The 19,471-nt window shown below is 40.1% G+C and overlaps 1 protein-coding gene across 2 annotated transcripts in view; it reads right to left on the reverse strand.

Moving 5' to 3' along the window:
• Positions 1 to 14,149: 14,149 nt before the first annotated feature.
• The window catches only part of cdx1b (caudal type homeobox 1 b), a 32,176-nt gene continuing 26,854 nt past the window's right edge, over positions 14,150 to 19,471 (reverse strand). For both annotated transcript variants that reach the window (XR_013201290.1, XM_077224810.1), the window contains 2 exons: positions 17,600 to 17,748; positions 14,150 to 14,743 (listed from right to left, as the gene is read on the reverse strand). Coding sequence is in view for 1 of the 2 variants with exons in the window: in XM_077224810.1 (XP_077080925.1) it covers positions 14,546 to 14,743; positions 17,600 to 17,748 (347 nt within the window). In the remaining variant the exon portion in view is untranslated. The remainder of the gene's footprint in view (positions 14,744 to 17,599; positions 17,749 to 19,471) is intronic.

Raw genomic sequence — 19,471 nt, forward strand, 5'->3', positions numbered from 1 at the left:
TAGCCACAAACTGCAGAATCTCGAGGTCATGGAAAGGAAGACGATGAAAATATAAGCTCTTATATTTTCGCATTCTGTTGTCACAATTCGGAAAGGCACAAACACGAACCATTTCTTCTTCACTTGTAAGCAACTCTGATCATAACTCGTCGCACATGATCAACGATCCTCCCACCTGGACATTGTTTACCTTTTCCGGCTACAGCACGAGACTGCCGCGCGAGACTACAGCTTGCCGTCTAAAAGACTATTTAGGTGAGTTGAAACAATGGCTAAGTTGCTAAACGCATATTGTTCACATGTAGGGTCCCTGTTCATGTTGGACAGACATTTTAATTGCATTTTGTGTCTGTTAAGAGGCTCAAAAACGCTCTTTATGTCGATGCCCCCATAGCTGCCGTTTTAGCTGGGTGGGAGCTCTGGGCATTCGCGGTCGCAGCTCCGCGTAGAAAGCACCAATCCGGTTCGTTTTTTTTTCTATAGTCAGTACTCACAAAGGTCTAACGATCAAGATTAACTTAAAAATTGCCCGGAGTTCTCCTTTAACCCAAATTGATTGGTTCTGGAACATGTAATAGATTAATAAGACCAAAGATTGCCCGTTTGATATAGCCTACCCAAAATGAATTATATCTCATGTTTAACCACTATCAAGAGCCAGGGGCAAAATCAGAAACAGTCATGTAGGCTACTAGCAGCAGATGAAATCATTTTCAAATTTAATTTCAAATAACTCCAAAAATATATGTATAATAATAAATAAATATGCAAGAATTAACTTGATTTGGTGTGAATAAGACCTATATGATCTGACTCCAAAATATATATATAATAATAAATAAATATGCAAGAATGAACTTGATTTGGTGTGAATCAGACCTATATGATCTGACAGATGCTAATTTTTTCCATCACTTCATCAGTCCTTCTCTTCCCCTGCATGAACTTCTTGAGCAGATAGAAGAGATAATATGACAAGCTGGTTACTAATTTCCATTTTGGGGGTTAACTATCCATACATCCATTTTCCGAACTGCTTGTCCTATGTAGGGTCACTGGTATGCTGGAGATTGTCTCGGTGCCTTGAGCCTCAAGCAGGAGACTGATGGACCAGTCCACCACAAGTTATAAAAAGTAGGCCTACTTCTATAAAACTCGATACATTGTAAAGGAAATATGACTGGCTGTGGAAAAATGCCAGGCTTAATTTTTTCTGTATGGCCAAACAAATTTAAAGATGTCAAAGTTGTGACTTTAAAATAAGATTAATTAAATATGTTGATATGTTTTGTCCACTGGGCGGCCCTGTTTTACCAAACTTGAAGCATAATACACAAGTTCCCTGTGGATATTCCTGTCCCCTTCACAAACAAGTCAGGTTTCCTCAAGGAAATGGTGGTGATGATGACATATAGATTAGTAAATAGTATAAATATACAGTGTCAGTGATAATACTAATTTGTCGACCTGTAACATGAAAACGTTTTTAAAATTTTGTCTTTCATCCAAAAGTCACCAAAAAGAGGGTCAAATAACTTTTGCGCAATGCAATTTCACAGCTAAAAGTTGACCAAGCTTGAAGTTTTTGTAAGCTGCGATGACACTTTAGGCTTTTGCATGCAACCATGCAGTTTTTAATGCTGTGTTACCTTTAATGTCTTCAGTCTTCGGTCTTACCTTTACATTCTCAAATTGTCAATTGATGAAACTACTGTCCAGCAGAGTTGAGCTCCAACCCCAATGAAACACATGTGAAGCAGTCAATCGAGATATTCAGGAATGCTTGAAAATACACCTCAAGGTGAGCAAAAGAAAAGTTGGAATAAACTCTGCAGGACAGTGGGTCATTGGAGCAGGGTTGAAGACCTTTGATTTACAGCATGAAAAGTCTTCAACCCTTCACGGAAGAGAAGTGAAGAACGTGTGACTGCACACTCGAGTGGTGATTAGGTATTAATGCAGAAATATTATAGGGATATGATCCTACTTTGCGTTTCTCGGGGAACGTATAAGCACACCCCCCTAATCCTCACTTCCCCCGGGTCACGGCACCAAATGTAACCGGTCCTACAACCGATCAATTAAACGGTTTGCGATAGGATTCATAAATATTTGATTTCTAGTAGCCTATGTAAACACTCTTAATGTCAAGTGTTTGTAAGCAATTTATTGGGATGCACTGCTTGATGGCATTAATCCCACGTTCTTACAAAACTTGGAAACCGCAAAAACCAAGGACACTTTTCTGACGGCGCATCACTGTACGCTCTATCATGTTCTCTTCTTCTCATGCACTGTATAAAGCAAAAAAGCAAAATCATCTGTCTCTGTCTCTGTTTAAATTAATGCCCAGCTCATACAGCTAATGCAAGGCTCTAATAAAATTATAATTTTTTCTCCAAAAATGTGTCAGTGAGTAATTCGGCTGTGACTATTATAGTATATATTCAAATAAAAATATTATTATTAGGTCACGCTTTATATTAGGTGTCATTATCAACTATGTACTAACTCTTATTGTGTTGATGTTGTATTGTAAATGGTGAAAAACCTTTGAGATGCTATTGAGGTGGATACGGGTTAGTTTAGAGACTTTGGTAGTGTGGTTATGTTTAAGGGTATAAGGTGTAAGGGAAGGTCGACAGTGAAATTATACATGCAATTACAGAAATTAATTACACCTGTAATTACAAACAGTTTTTTTTTTAATATAAGTACAATGTAAAAACATGCAAGTACACAACTTACACCTATTACTGTTATTAGCCTATTATTATTATCATCATTAGACCCCATATTATTATTATTATTATATTATTATTATTCCAGAAGCTGGTTCAGACTTCCAATAACCTAACGGATGCTTTAAAAAGCTACAGTATAGTTTACTTGAGCTAAACCTGCTCTCAGTCAAGTTTAAATTCACAGACTTTGAGATGAGATTTTTACGGAAATTTACGGACTCTGACATGAGTTTTGAAGAACGGAAGATCATGTCTAAACCAAATGAAATCTAAATAACTCAGTAATCCAGGTACAAAGAAAAGGGTCCTAGTCCTGGATGATGATAAGCATTTTGACCTCTGACCTCTGACATCAGCGGTGAGGCAGAAACATCTGTCAATTAAAACTCTGCATTTGAAAAGGAGTATAGAGCAGCTATACATATATATATATATATATATATATATATATATAATATATAATATTACTGTTATATAAATATTACTCTTTTCTATGTGCCTTGACATTTAAGATGTGCGTTTACTTGTACTCCATTTCTAATTTGAGCTTGTGGTTTTGCAATTGCTATTATTTAATTTGTACTGCATTTCCCACGGTGATTAAAAATAGTTTCAAAATCTTACTACTGTAAAAAAATAATTTCAGAATGACAGTTGAAGTCATACTGCTATTTTATTGATGTTAAAGTTTACTGAGCATTCTGCGCGGGTTAATCATTCACACTTCACATCTCGGAAACTGAGGTTTGTTTCTTGCACGTCTATCTTGGATTGCCAAACATGAACTTGTTTTGACATAGATACATTGTCATGTTGAAATGCTCGAAATTATCAACAAAGGCAAAGGTTGCTTATCAAGGTGAAGGATGAGGCTTTCAAAGAGACCCGAGAAAACGCACTCGTACTACTATCAAAAATCTGATGTTTGATATCAAGGCATGTCACGATTATGCAATTTAGTAAACTATTTTATGCTTCCTCTTGGCTGGTCATCACTGTTGACAGCTATGGTGCAAAAACAATGTCAATATATTATAATAAATATTCTATCCCTTTTTCTCTCTCTCTCTCTCTCTCTCTCTCTCTCTCTCTCTCTCTCTCATATACATATATATATATATATATATGAATAATGTTGACTTTAATAAGGCACCTTCCACAAATAGGGTAAACAACAGGGCCTTGCTTTCTTGCTTTTTGTATTTTGTTTGATAATAATATTATTATAAGTTATTTTTATGATGACAGAAGTATTTCTGTGAGTAAATTCCGCTGGGTTCAATGAAAAGGTGTCATAGGCACTTAACCATATCTGCTATTTATAGAGAGACACTAGAATCATTGCTTTACAGCTCCAGTGTTTATGTAGAATTATTCTCGCCATTATAGAGATTATTAGTGGGTATAACTATTGTAATTGAAAATTTATGATACAATAGCCTCGTAAACAAGCTATATAAGTAATACTATACGGGTAATGAGTTTGTTTAGCCTTTTTAAGTGATGATAGACATGGGTATTCTTCTTTTATTATTTTTTTACAGTATTTGCCCTAATTAACTATTTATAGATAATCCTGTTAAATTGTAGGTTTTGAAAAGAGGTTTTAAGATGGGAAAACAAACATACACATATTTATCTTCAACCTCAAATTAGGGCTTTTTCGTTTGCGATAAATCAGTAGTTCCATGATACTTGGGTAATTTGCTTATGATTTACAATTATTATTGTCATCACTTCAAAAAGAATCCACTCCAATAAAAAAGCTTTGAAAACATCTTGTCATCGTCATTTTTCTTCTTCTTTTTATTATTATTATTACTATTAATTTTTCCCTTTCTCTGAATCCCCACATGTTCGTGATCATTGTTCTGCAGCCTGTTATTCCGTTTTGTACTGAATTATAATTATGCAATAAAAAAAATACATACATAAAAAATTATACTTGGGTAACACATTTTGTGTGAAGGCATTGACTTTTTTTTTTAATTAATCACAATTAATCTTTTTTCCATTTGACTGATTTAGACACGTGTTCAGTTTCTATTAATAAATGCATCAAAAAATGATTTGGACTTCCTAATATAAAAAAGTGGTAGGCTAACACTTTACAATAAGGTTCACATTAGTTAACTACCTTAGTTAACATGAATTAAGAATGACCAATAGGCCTACTTCTACAGCATTAATCAAAGTTAATATTAATTTCAACATTTACTGTTATTAAAATCATCAGGTTGTATTTCTTAACATTAGTTAATGCACTGTGAACTAACATGAACAAACAATGAACCGCTGTATTTTTATTATCTAACATTAACAAAGATTTTAAAAAATACAGCAAATGTATTGCTCATGTTTAGTTCATGTTAGTTAATACATTAACTAATGTTAACTAATGAACCTTATTGTAAAGTGTAACCAAAAAAGAGTTGTAGCTACTTCATCCAGAATTGCATGTAGAACACATATCAACAAATTTTTGTTACTGTGATGAGAATATTTTTTACAACATGCCCCCAATAAAGTTTATGACATGAGAGAGCTATCAGCAGGCTTGTTTATACACTTTTCCCCTTACCAGAAATAGAGCAATGATAAAGAAAATGGAACAATATAAGGTAACAAGATAGATTTACCAAATCATTAAAACCTCTTTATTAGTTTTATTAAATAAAACAACGTGTCATTAGAATCACTATATTTCTCTCATATGTATCAATTCATGTATAATCAGGATATTAATAAGAATTCAATGATAAAATATATTGGTTTTGGTCCCCTGTGAGATGATTCAGAGATGGAGATCTGAAAGATATTGATCACAATGAAAATGTGAAAGGTCTTGTTTCGTTTAGAAATGCACAAAGATGGTGATAATAGTCTTGAAGGTTGAGTGTGGGCATATGGACTGTGCTGATGGATATGTACGCAGGCAGATGATATTGTTTGCTCAACAGTGGCTTTCGCTGGCCTTTGGACGCCACACCCTGGCTTTGTTAATGTGGTCATAAAACAGGTCCTGTTTCAGCGACGCCGTGGAGGAGATATGTAGTGCCCGTCAAGCTGAGCTTCTCTGTCACACCATTGATAAGAGAGTCCAGAGTGTGCTTGATAATGAAATAGCTCACAGTTTCTCGGTGTGCGCTCGTCTCTTATCCAGCGATGCCGTTACACTGAGCAAACAGCGCGAGCTCCGGCTCGAGTGCTGTCTGTTCACTAGTGAATCTCTGACTACACAGCTCTTCTTCCCAGGCTCTGTTTACACCTGGTGTTAATGTGTGGTTTAGTCGATCGGATCACAAGTGGACGACTCTAAATACAAGTGTAAACGAAAACGTTTTGAGCTCGTCCACTTTCCACCACTTCCAGAGGGAGTTGAAAACACCTTAGACCGGATTGCTTTCGTTGTGTAGGCCTAAACGCTCATCGAATGTGTTCAAACAGCCACTAAGCCGTCTTCTTTATGGCCTCATTTACACAGCAGGTCTTGATTCCCAATTCTGATTTGTTGCTATATCCGATTTTTTTTTACCCTCCGTTTACACGTTCTTTCAATTGTGACCCATATCTGATTAATGTGTTTACACTTGACACGGCAATTCGTACGAATTTTACGAGGTGGATAATTCGTACAAATTCATACGACCTCACTCGTACGAATTAGTATTCGTAATAGAGATTTTTGCTAAATCGTACATATATTACGAGATGCCCAATTCATATGAATTCGTACGAATGACCTACCTCTGATCCCGCCCCTAAACCTAACCATCACGTGGGTTTAGACAAATGTACAAATTTGTAGGAGTGAGGTCGTACAAAGTCGTACGAATTAGCCACCTTTTAATCACTTGTTCAAATTCGCTTTGCGATATGCAAAGTTCGCCAAACATCCTCATGATTTTGAAGTGGTGGAGGACGAAAAAGGCCATCATTGCAGCCTGCGCATATGCGAGAGAGATATCAGGACCGGTGGGATCACAACATGATATCATGAAAGTGCGTATCTATAGCACAAATTTTATTTCTCGTGCCATGCGCCAAAAATAGTTTTTGCTTGCATGATAGGCACTGTAAACCCCTTTGGTAGGATACGGGGTGTGGAGTGTGTGCGTATTAGCCTACATGCCATAAAGTCCGTATCATATGCACACAAAAACTATTTTGGCGTAAATGGCACGAGAAATAAAATTTGTGCTGTAGATAGGCCTACGCATTTTCATGCGATCGTTGTGGGCTTTAAAGGGATAGTTCACCCAAAAATGAAAATTCTGTCAGTTATTACTCTCCCTCATGTTGTTCCAACCTCGTAAGACCTTCGTTCATCTTCGGAACACGAATTAAGATATTTTTGATTAAATCTGAGAGCTGGATCACTCCTCCATAGGCTTCAAAAGGATTGTCACTTGTTCCCCGAAAAGTTATTAAAGACATCGTTAAAATAGTCCAAGTGACTACAGTGGCTCAACCTTAAGTTTATCAAGTGACGAGAATACCTTTTGAGTTGTTGAGTACCTTTTAAAGTTGTTATCTAAAATAACAACTTTATTTCAACTATTCATTTCATTCTCTGTGGGCCTAGTCAGTTAACTTAAAGCGGCACTATGCAGGATTTCTGTTTTTGTCAAACAGCGATCCCTAGAGTCGCTGTAGAGTACTTGTATTTAACGTTACTGTCGTAAATACAACTCACGCAGAGCGTATCTGCACTCACGGCCTCTGCACTTCATAATAATAAAGTAGCCTACTGCGTTAGGCTTACCTGAGCCTAAATGCCAGATGACACCAATAAAGTGTATCATGTACCTCGCATTATTTCGTAACAATGTCCGTTATGATGTTGTTAGACATGATTAATGCAATTTATCATAATAGTTTGCAATTTGCGCTCATTTACACTATTTACAACGTGTAGGCTTATTTATGTCCTGATAATTACGTGAGATATTGACAACTGTTCTCATGATAATCGCAGGAATCAACTTTAACAATGAAAGCCTGAGCGAGTGGGACTCTTGTCCGGTTCCTCGCGCTGTCAGATTCTCATTACCTTTTTCTAGACTCTTCCGTCTCTTCCGAGACGACCACCATTCAACCCGAAAAGAGTCATATAACCATTCCAATAACTACGAAGCTGTTCAGTTAAGCTAAAAAAAACGTCTCAGGTAACCCTGGTTCCCTGATAGGGAACGAGACGCTGTGTTTGAGACGCGGCGGAGGGTACGCTCTGCGTGATTATGTCGTGAAGCACTTGTAAAATCAGTCCAATGGAAGCCCGCTACGACATAGGTGACGTCATAGACCAGGAAACTATAAAGCAACCCTGAAATCAGATCGCGATAGCTTCTGAAAAACCTGAAGCAAGTCGATCAGGGCATGCAGAAAGTATAGCAGGCAAACGCAGCGTCTCGAGCTGCGTTTGAGACTCAGTGGGAACCCAATACCCACTACGCCATAGTGACAAATGCCCGCTCTGTGTGAAGTCCTGCGCCTTCTAAGAAGCAAGCAACCTCGCCCCAGGAGTGGAGAGGTCAAGGTCATAAAACCTGACAAATGCATGCGGAGAGGACCATCCTGCCGCATTACACACGTCAAGAAGGGAAACTCCCGAAATTAAGGCCATAGAGGCCGCCATACTCCGAGTAGAATGGGCCCGCACAGCCATAGGTGAAGGCTGTCCGGCCGCTTCATAAGCCAATGAAATAGCCTCGACTATCCATTTACTCATAACCTGCTTAGATGCAGGGCATCCTCTCTTGAGTGACCCAAAACAGACAAATAGTTGCTCAGATTTACGCCACAGGGCAGCTCTGTGAACGTAGGCATCTAAAGCCCGGACTGGACATAACAGGTTAAGCTGTTCCTGGTCAGGGGTATTAAAGGGTGGAAGACAAAAGGCCTGCAGCACTATTGGGCTCCCAACATTCAGTGGGACCTTAGGAATATAACCCGGCCTGGGGTAGAGAAATGCCTTCACCATACCAGGTGCAAATTCCAGACATGAAGGAGCAACCGACAGAGCATGTAAATCACCAATTCTCTTGATGGATGAGGTAGCAAGGAGAAATAAAGTCTTAAGAGTGAGGAATTTTTCTGAAACCTCCTCGATGGGCTCGAAGGGAGCTAAAGCCAGACCCTCGAGTACAATGGCCAAGTCCCAAGCCGGTGCTCTAGAGTGCAGGGCAGGTCTCAACCTCAATGTACCACGGAGAAAGCGGGTAATTAAAGGGTTTCTCCCGATAGAAGTACCCCCCAGAGGGGTGTGGTAGGCAGATATAGCCGCTACGTAAACCTTTAGGGTGGAAGGAGATAACCTGGCCGAGAAACGGTCTTGCAGAAAATCAAGAACTGAACCAACAGGGCAGTAAACAGGATCTAACTGATGTTCAACACACCACGTGGTGAACAGTTTCCATTTTAGCGCATACAGCCTTCTCGTGGAAGGAGCTCTGGATTGAAGAATGGTTTCTACAACATCGGTCGAAAGACCGGTTTCCCTGAGCCTGGCCCCCTCAGAGGCCAGGCCCACAGTTTCCACAACTCCGGCCGAGGGTGAAATATCGTGCCCCCGGCCTGGGAAAGGAGGTCCACCCTGAGTGGGATCTCCAAGGGGGAGCCGTCCAGCAGAGACACCAAGTCCGAGAACCAAACTCGGGTCGGCCAATAAGGGGCTACTAGTAGCAGACGAGCCCCTTCTCGGTGAACCCTCTCCAGAACCCCCGGAAGCATAGATATCGGGGGAAAGGGGTACAGGTGCAGCCTCGGCCACACCTGCACCATCGCATCCAGGCCGAGAGGAGCTGGTTACGTTAGAGAGAACCAATTAGGACAATGGGTTGAATCTGACGATGCGAAAAGGTCTACCTGAGCACGACCGAACTCTTCCCACAGGAGCTCCACCACTTCGGTGTGAAGTCTCCAATCCCCGGGCCTCAGCCCTTGTCTCGACAGAATATCTGCTCCCACATTCTGACGCCCCGGAATATATACCGCCTTGAGCGACAATAACTTCCCCTGGGCCTATAGGAGGATCTGATGGGCCAATTTGCAAAGATGACATGACCTCAGACCCCCCTGATGGTTGAATTTAGGAGACCACTGAAGTGTTGTCCTGAAGTGATGGCCTGTCAGGTATGGCAGGAAATATTTGAGTGCTCGAAATACCGCCATCAACTCCAAACGATTTATGTGCCAGGAACTTTGATGGTCCTGCCAAAGACCTTGCGCAGAGCGGCCACTCATGACCGCCCCCCATCCCGTGAGGGAAGCATCCGTCGAAAGCGTGACGCGTCGACAAGGAGCCCCCAGCACTGGGCCCTGGGCGAGGAACCAAGGTTTCTTCCACATGATCAAGGCACGAAGGCATAGCCGTGTGACCTTGATCTTGCGGAACGGATTTCCCCTCTGAGAAAACCCCTTGGTCCCGAGCCACCACTGCAGGGGTCTCATGTACAGAAGGCCAAAAGTAATAACGTTGGACGCAGCTGCCATGAGACCCAACAGTCTCTGAAACTGTTTCACAGTGAGTGACTGGCCTAGTTTCACATTCTTTGCGGCTGTGAGAATCGCAGAAATACGAGCAGGAGACAGGCGTGCCTGCATTGTGGTCGAATCCCAAATTACACCTAGAAAAGTGGTCCTCTGAGCAGGAAGGAGCACACTCTTTTTGGTGTTGAGCCGCAACCCCAAACTCTTTAAGTGGGACAGAACAGCATCTGACTGAGCTAAAATCAACCAATCGTCGATGTAATTTAATACGCGGATGCCCTGGAGTCTCAACGGAGCCAGAGCTGCATCCACGCATTTTGTAAAAGTGCGGGGAGATAAACCTAGGCCAAATGGAAGAACCCGATATTGGTATGCTTCGCCCCCGAAAGCGAACCTCAGGAACCTCCTGTGATGAGGATGGATAGATACATGGAAATACGCGTCCTTCAAGTCTATTGTGACGAACCAGTCCTCGGACTGAATCTGTGATACAATCTGTTTTAGTGTAAGCATTCTGAACTTGATTTTCTGAACTATTCTGTTTATGTGGCGCAGATCTAGAATAGGACGCAACCCTCCATCCTTCTTTGGAACAATGAAGTAACGGCTGTAAAACCCTGACTCACTGCTGAGAGGAGAAACCCTTTCTTTAGCTCCTTTTCGAAGAAGTGTCAGTACTTCTTGCTCCATAACCAGAGCCTGCTGTGAGTCCACCACCGTGTGGAGGACCCCTTGAAATCTGGGCGGACGAGAACTGAACTGAATTCTGTAACCCTTTTCTATTATGTGCAGGACCCATAGAGAAATATTTGGCAGAAGTTTCCACGCTGCCAGAAATTCCGATAAGGGAACCAGTCTCTCGAGACTGGCCTCTGGATTTGATTGAACAATCATTTCGGCGCCCTGACGCGGCGAACCGGCATGGAACAACCGAACTGACCGTTCTACAACCCTCCTCAGAGGATTGCATGGGGACGCTGACACCTCGGCGCCCTGAAGCGGCGAACCGGCAGGGAACAATCGAAGTGGCAACGCTGCGACTCTCCTCGGAGAATCGCCCCCCGGAGGGTGCCAAGGAGGGACGGTTCCTCGAAATTGTTCCTCCCTGGAGGGGACCACCCTCAGAAGCCTGATAGCCTTGGCGTCACGACTTCTTCTTAGACCAAGCTCTCTTAGTGATGACAGTCCTCAGATCCTGTCTACCTCTAACAGGCTTGGACTGCGACCGCCACTCAGGAACCCCAGAATGAGGAGGAGCCCGAGCGGCGACGCTCTGTTTTTGCTGACTTCTATATGTGGAGCTCGTAGACGGACGAGACTGCTCAGGCTTTATGTTGCGAGCAGCCTCGGGGACACTGGACCGGCGAGGAAGAAACCTCTGAAACGCATCCGCTTGTTTTTTGTTTTCCTGAAACCTATCGACAACACAATTTATAGCATTGCCGAACAGACTTGTAGGTGAAACCGGTGCGCCCAGAAGAACAGACCTATCTTTATCCTTAATCTCTGATAGATTTAACCATAAATGACGTTCCGTGGCCACCAGGGCTGCCATAGAATGGCCCACAGATTTGGCCGTCTCCTTGGTGACCCGGATAGATAAATCTGTCGTGCGACGCAATTCTCGAATTGCATCAGCACTAACTTCCTCACAATCGTCCATGTCCCTCAGCAGGTCAGCCTGGTATGCTTGGAGAATCGACATAGTATGTAAGCATGCCGCAGCCTGACCTGCTGCCGAATACGCTTTACCCACCAACAAAGATTAATTTTTTAAAGGTCTGGTGGGTAACGTCGTGGCTTTCAGAGAAGAAGATGACTCGGGGGAGAGATAGCTCGCTAGCGTGTCTTCAGCACGAGGCATAGTCAAATAACCATAGTGATCAATCCCTTGAATTTTACTATAATTAATAGTCTGCGAATTATACACTCTGAAAGACGCCGGTTTAATCCACAATCTCGACACCTCTGTGTGGAGATCGGGAAAAAACGGGAGTTCCCGACGAGGAGGTCGTGATCTAGATGGTAGATACCGTTCATCTAAAAGACTCTTTCTAGATTCAACATCAACATCATTGGCTGACCACTCAATATTTAATTTAGTAACAGCACGAGATAAAACCTCCAAAAGCTCCTCATCAGCAGGGGTATGAGCTGGCGAACACTCAATATCCCCCATATCAACGACATCCAGATCCTCAGAACTGGATAGCCGTAATATTGGTGCCTCAGCCTGGGAAGGAGAAGCCGCAGAGCGGGCTCCTTCCTGGGCAAAGACACCGGATCCAGCAGGTAAGGGCTGAGAAAGGGCGGGGCCCGTCTCAAACCCCGCTACTAGATCCATCTGCGAACCCCAAGAGGAAAGCCGACGCTGTGCCTCGACAGCAGGGGGACCCGCACCTCGAACCGAACCGTCCTCCTCAAAGAACGCCCGGCGAGAGCGGAGAGTTTTCATAGACAAACTCATGCAATGCTCACAGTCAGCCCCCTCGAGGACTGACTGGGCATGCTCCACTCCCAAACAAGCAATACACATACGATGTGTGTCCCCACCCGTGATATAACGTGGGCAGGGAACAACACAACGCTTATAACTTTGCTTGCTCGCCATAGTGAGATATATATATATATAAATATATATATATAAGGGGCTTGACAGACAACAATAAATAGATTTATAGTTTCCTGGTCTATGACGTCACCTATGTCGTAGCGGGCTTCCATTGGACTGATTTTACACGTGCTTCACGACGTAATCACGCAGAGCGTTCCCTCCGCCGCGTCTCAAACGCAGCTCGAGTTCCCTTGAAAGGGAACTGCATAGTGCTGCTTTAATGCCTCAGAAAATCCGATCTGCCTGTTCATGACAGTCGCATTGGCAGATATCTGATTTATTCCCCCATATGACCCAGGCCTGAAACGGAAATATATATATAAATATATAAATATCTCGAAATATCCAAATGCATGCGTTTTTTTCCTGTTTACACGGTCATAGAACACATCCGATCTGTGTCACATCACATATGAGCAAAAAATGAGGCCTCTACTGACCTAATCCGTAAACATTATTAGAAGAGATATAGACAGACGGGATTTAAACTTTATCAGCTGAAGATCCAAGTTTTGTTTGAAGAGAAAACTTACCAAACACAATGTTCTCTCACCATTCCTGATTTCTATCACACACTCACAGAAACTAAAGTTGATGCTCTCCGTGTGTTTTTACATCGTCTCCATTCGCGTTCACATGTAAATTGCATGAGTTTTTTGTTATTTTGTCTTTTTGCTATTTGGCCCATTAGATTGAAAGATCTGAAAAAACACATACCTTTACCCGCCCATAGACCTTCTCCTTGAAGGAAATCAGGACAGAAAAGGTTGCCCAGACAGCAACATAGTGTCGGCCCAGATCCGGGCCACATCTGGTACATGTGGATACAACACGTACCAGATGTGGGCCGGAGCTGGGCCGACATTATGTTGCTGCTGGGTGAAAGTGGACAAAAGAGACAGATTAAAACACCACGTGTGAACAGAAATGTATCTCCCTCGTCTACGTGATATGATCGACCAAAATGCATCTTAATATCAGGTGTAAACTGGGCCTAAGATGCTGCTCCAGCTGTGTTCTCTCTCTAAATGTGCGTAAACATCTGACATTTTCTCAGTGGTCCTTGCAAAAAGAAGGAGATTTTAAAAGAATATTAAAAACACACCTTCAATAAAACTGACAAATCAGTGCTTGATACGAACAACAGCACTGTATGTGTCGATACAGGGTGAAATTTGGCACTTGGCTGTAGATTAGCTCATATGTGAGATATCGGTTCAGCCACAATTTAATAATGTTAGATATAGTATAAAGAATGAATGGCTGCTCTCCTTGGCAAGTCTGAAATGAATCGATTTGCCACAATAAAACATTTATTTTATTAATACAAATTACTTTAGAAATACACAATTATTTTAATTCCGTTTCATAATCTCAAAACATCTTAAAGTTTACAATGATGAACAAAACAACAGCAGTAATAAAGTACTAAAATAAAGAAACCAACACGGCCGGAGAAATATTACACAACCTTTCAGATTTATGTTGTTTCATTTTACTTCGGAATGGTAGTTGACGACTTTTTATTTGTATTTTTCAATAAAACCCCATGCAGCAGACAGTCTTTTGTCACGTTTGTCACAGTTTCTTTTCCATCGCAACAAGGATGTGTTGATTTTAAAGTACCATGTGTATGTCTAAGTGTGAAAGGGCAGTATAAAAATATTAACAGTCAAAGTCTGCACATCCTTCTCCTTCAGTACTCTTCTTTGATATTCATTGGCATAGGTGGTGAAACCAGGCCTCCGCTGCTACTGGTGACCATGGACACATTGCCTGGGAGAGATGATCCAGGTGGGGTTGGTGTGGTTGTGGACGCTGGCTGAGGCTGTTGCATCTTCTTTTTATTGACTTTCCTCTCTTTAGCACGCCGGTTCTGGAACCAGATCTTCACCTGTCAACAACATGCCATGAGTCATACTGGAAAAAAAAATTGCCTCGAGAGTTATTGAGGTAAAAGTTGTTTTGTTCTTTATCTGACATATTAGTAGTGTTGGGGAAAATTACTTTTAAAGGGGACCTATTATCCAAAATTGATTTTATATTGTTTTTGAACATATGTATGTGTCCGCAGTGTGTGTGTACACAACCACCCTATTGTGGTAAAAATCCATTCACAATTCACGTTAGTTATTTTTTACCATAAATCTAAAACAGTGACTCAAAATGAGCCGTTCAGGAATGTGATTCAATACGGCGGCACATTAAAACAGTGGTGGTGGTGATGGCGCAGTGGATAAGACACATGCCTTTGGTGTGAGAGACCCGGGTTCGAATCCACTGTGAGACAGTCTCTGAGCAAGACACTTAACCCCTAGTTGCTCCAGAGGCGTGCGACCTCTGAAATATAGCAATTGTAAGTCGCTTTGGATAAAAGCGTCAGCTAAATGAATAAATGTAAATGTAGAACAGGCCCCGCCCACGATTGCAGACAGACTCTGCCCTATTAGCATAGCTCCGCCCCTCAGCGAGCTGCACACAGTCCGCCATGTTTATTTAAGTGAGAAATATATTCTTATTAAAGCTACTAAAGTTATTCAGTCAAGAGCAGTGAGTGATTTTCTGTTTTTCTTTTGTTGTTTGAGTCAAATTAACATCATATATAGCGGTAGGAACTATATTACGCTGCTTACTCTTTAATACACAGATCTAATATACACATGTGATTTCTTTCGCTGCTGTTTACGTTCATAGACATAACCAACTGTGTTTATGTGAACTCTGTGTGTTTTTAACAGTTTAAATGCAATAGAGAAATTAGTTTAATACTCACGGGACGTGCCATCTGACAGCCTGCTTCGGATGGATTTATACATTCAAAAAACATATTAGTTTAAACTGATATGGTTTTAAAACGCTAATAATACCTTTCATGATGAGGAAGAACTGCAATGTCAGGTGAGAATGACCACGATAGAGATGATAATCAAAACCAAACAGATGTTTTGTTTTTAAATACAAGGAATGCAAAAAGTGCTGCGCGGAGTGTAAATTCAGGATCTCTGTGCTGTTTGGGTGTAGGGATGGTTCAGCTCATAAGAAAAAACAATCCAAGGCACTCGAGGCACAACAAATTACTCGAGTGCCTTGGATTGTTTTTTCTTATGAGATGTTTTGTTTGTTTAGTTTTTGGCAGAGTATTAGAGTCACTGTAAAGGCTGTGCCCTCTTCTGTAATGGGGCGGGGCTGCAGCTCATTTGCATTTAAAGACACATGCACGAAAACAGCATGTTTTTCCTTCTACTCAAAAATGGGAATTTACAGCATGGTAAAATAAATGATTTGTGGGGTATTTTGAGCTGAAACTACACAGACACAGTTTGGGGACACCTGAGGCTTATATTACATCTTGTAAAAAGGGGCATAATAGGTCTCCTTTAAAAGTAATGCGTTACAGTATTGAATTTATCCCTAAAAAAGTAATTGCGTTAGATGCTTTTCATGGAATGTAAAGCGTTACGTTACTTTTGCATTACTTTTTTCTCACCTGGACTGGGCTTGTTTGCTTATTTGTTTTTTCAAATACAAAAACAACAACAACAACAGTTCTATGTTTGGCAAATGTAAAGGCCTTTTCACAAAAGTGAAATAAATAAGCCTCATGTTGAAGGAAATGCAAATTCAGGGCTTTACAGTAGAGGGTGCAGCTCAAACTAACCTTTCTGCTGTGCTGCCATTTTAACCCGATCTCACAGGGAAAAAGAAGTATTGTACGGGGTGGTGATTTTGTATAAATTCTAACTAGGTGTTTTTAAAAAGTCATTATGCAGGACCACCCATAACCCCGCCCCTAAATATACCCGTCACTGGGGTCTAAACAGATTGTACGAAATCCTACGAATAAGACTGTACGAAGTAACCACCAATTCGCCAAAACGTAAAATAGTTACGAATTGCTGTGAGATTGTGTTGGCCATTCTGGATCGCAAAAGAACAGGATAGGTTCATCACTCTTACTTAAGCAATAAAAACAAACATGAAACACAAACGTGATGTTCATCTAAAGTAATTTTTGCTTATTAGTATGGTTGAATTGGATCATCGAAGGTCAGCAGCAAAGACATTTGTATGTTTGTATTAGTTAACATTTAATTTTTCCAGATTCACATAATATTCAGTGTTTGCATTTCGCTGTTTTTATTAATTTTGAAGAATACTGGATCTGTTTTTGTGCAAGTGAGATTAATAATAATCTGTTCATATTTAGTCAATAAAGTGAGATTAAATACATAAAGTATATTTGTATTATTTAACATTTATTTTTTCCAGATTAGTGTAATATTCAGTGTTTGCATTTCAATGTATCTGTTCATTTTAAAGAATACCGAATCTGTTTTTGCGTAAGTGAGATAAATAATATGTTCATATTTTAGTCAATAAAGTGAGATTCAATACATAAATTATTTTTGTATTATTTAACATTTAATTATTCAAGATTTACATAATAATCAGCGCTTGTATTTCATATAGTTTTTTATTCATTTAGAAGAATACTGAATCTGTTTTTGTGCAAGTGAGATGAGTCTCAACATGGGGACGGGACAGCTGTCAGTCAATACACGGGAAAACAAAGTAACTTGCATAACTTAATGTTGTATAAAAATGTTACTTTTCTAGTTACTTGAAAAAGTAATCTGATTACTTGTAATGCGTTACCCCAACACTGCATTTGAGTAATCATAAACTAGTTAGGTATGCATGATTAGGCTAAGAATATGATATCATATTTCTGTAGACTGTATTAGCTAACCTGTCTCTCTGACAGACTGAGTGTTGTCGCCAGCTCTGCTTTTCTTCTTATTGTGATGTAACGACTGTAATGAAATTCTTTCTCCAACTCCAGACGCTGATGGTCCGTGTACACCACCCGGTATTTGTCTTTTGTTCTGGTCTTTCCTCCTAAAAGAAAAACACCACAACAAATTCATTATTAATTAATAATCAAGTAAAAATGTAAACACATAATTGTCAATCAGTCCATTTAAGAATTCACTTACACGTCCCTTTGCTTTTCACTGCGTCTAGCATCTGATGAATCTTTTTTCACATAATAGAAGAATAATTTTTGTATGTCATAGAACTCAATGGAAATCTGGTTCCTTTCAAGGCTTTTCTCCCTTTTTATCTCATACATCCTAAACATCGCATGGCGCTCATAAGAGCACTAAGGGATGATTTGAAACAATAAGTGAGAAATGCTAAACAAATCAAATTGACTATAATTAATGATAATGTGATAAAAATAAAGGGTCTTTTTGAGTTAACGCAGTAATGTGTTTACCTTCTCTATTAAAAAGTAACTATGGGAACACAGTGTTTGCTCCCTTAATCAAGCCAATCGTTAAGAGCACACATATATAAAACACCAAGATGTCCATGTTATAAAGGTCTTTGGAATCATGTCTCTATATTTCAAACTTAGTTTACCCTGTCAGTGGCAAGAGGGGACTTAAGTGGCCGGCAGGTTAAATATTAAAACACACACACGGCGAAGGGAAGGACACCGCCTGTCTAGGGCAACAGACACACAGGGAGGAACTCCAGATAATTAGGCTTCTCAACCATATAGCATCTTCATCCAAAATCTCACTAAAGACCATAATCTCTAGTTATCATTAACTCAGCCGAGCAACTCTTACAATCCTCCATTTTAAAGACAGTTATTTCATTGTGATAAATAAAATTGAGAGCGTTAATGAGCTAATAATACTTAATTTGTGCTAGGTTGGCTTCAGACTTTTGACAGTTCGGTTATTGAGATGTATGTTAATGTTTAGTAATTATAAGAACTGTCTCCAGGAATTGCCTCAAGATTCTAGTTTTATGGCATATCCTTTTTTTCATACGTGAAATAATGTTCACACGGACGTTACATGTCCAACTAAATGTACGACTTTTCCCCAGCTTTTCTATGATGTCATGGCATGGAATTAATTAACGAGAAACGCTGAAATATCAAAGTTCTTTTTTAAACCGCAAAACTGAGATAATTCCAAATCTCATCGTTTCCCATCTGATGGAAATATTAGGTCCAACTGTGCGTGTACACATATCAAATGTTCTCAATTTATATTGCATTTTCCATTTTTTATAATCAGTGAGATCCACCGAATTTAAGTTTAAGCAATTGATCTAAGCGTCCTATTAATTATTACACGACTACATTTTTATTTACTGCTTTTTTCCAGTTTATTAAAAAATCTTCCTTACTGCTATTTCAGGTAACACTTTATTTTACAGTTTCATTGTTACACATGTTACATTTAGTTACTGTAGTAATAACAATAAATTATGCATAATTACATGCAACCAAAACCAAACCAAACCAGTAAGTACATGTAGCTAATTATTATAACTCAGTACTTAAATGTATAATTACACTGTAACACAGACAACTTAAAATAAAGGGTTACACTTTATTTTAAGGTGTCTTTGTTGCTCTTTAATTATAAGTTCTGAGTAATATTAAGTAACCACTATATGCACTTACTATACGGTCAGGATTAGGGATTAGTTTAGTTTCATGTAATTATACATAATTTATAGTTATTACTAGTAACTGCATGTAATGTAACAATGACACTGTGAAATAAAGTGTAACCCTATTTTAGAAAGTTGTTAA

This window comes from Siphateles boraxobius, unplaced genomic scaffold (genome assembly GCF_051911475.1).
Source record: "Siphateles boraxobius isolate OS27281-9 unplaced genomic scaffold, OSU_SipBor_1 92, whole genome shotgun sequence".
In the NCBI taxonomy this organism is placed as follows: domain Eukaryota; kingdom Metazoa; phylum Chordata; class Actinopteri; order Cypriniformes; family Leuciscidae; genus Siphateles; species Siphateles boraxobius.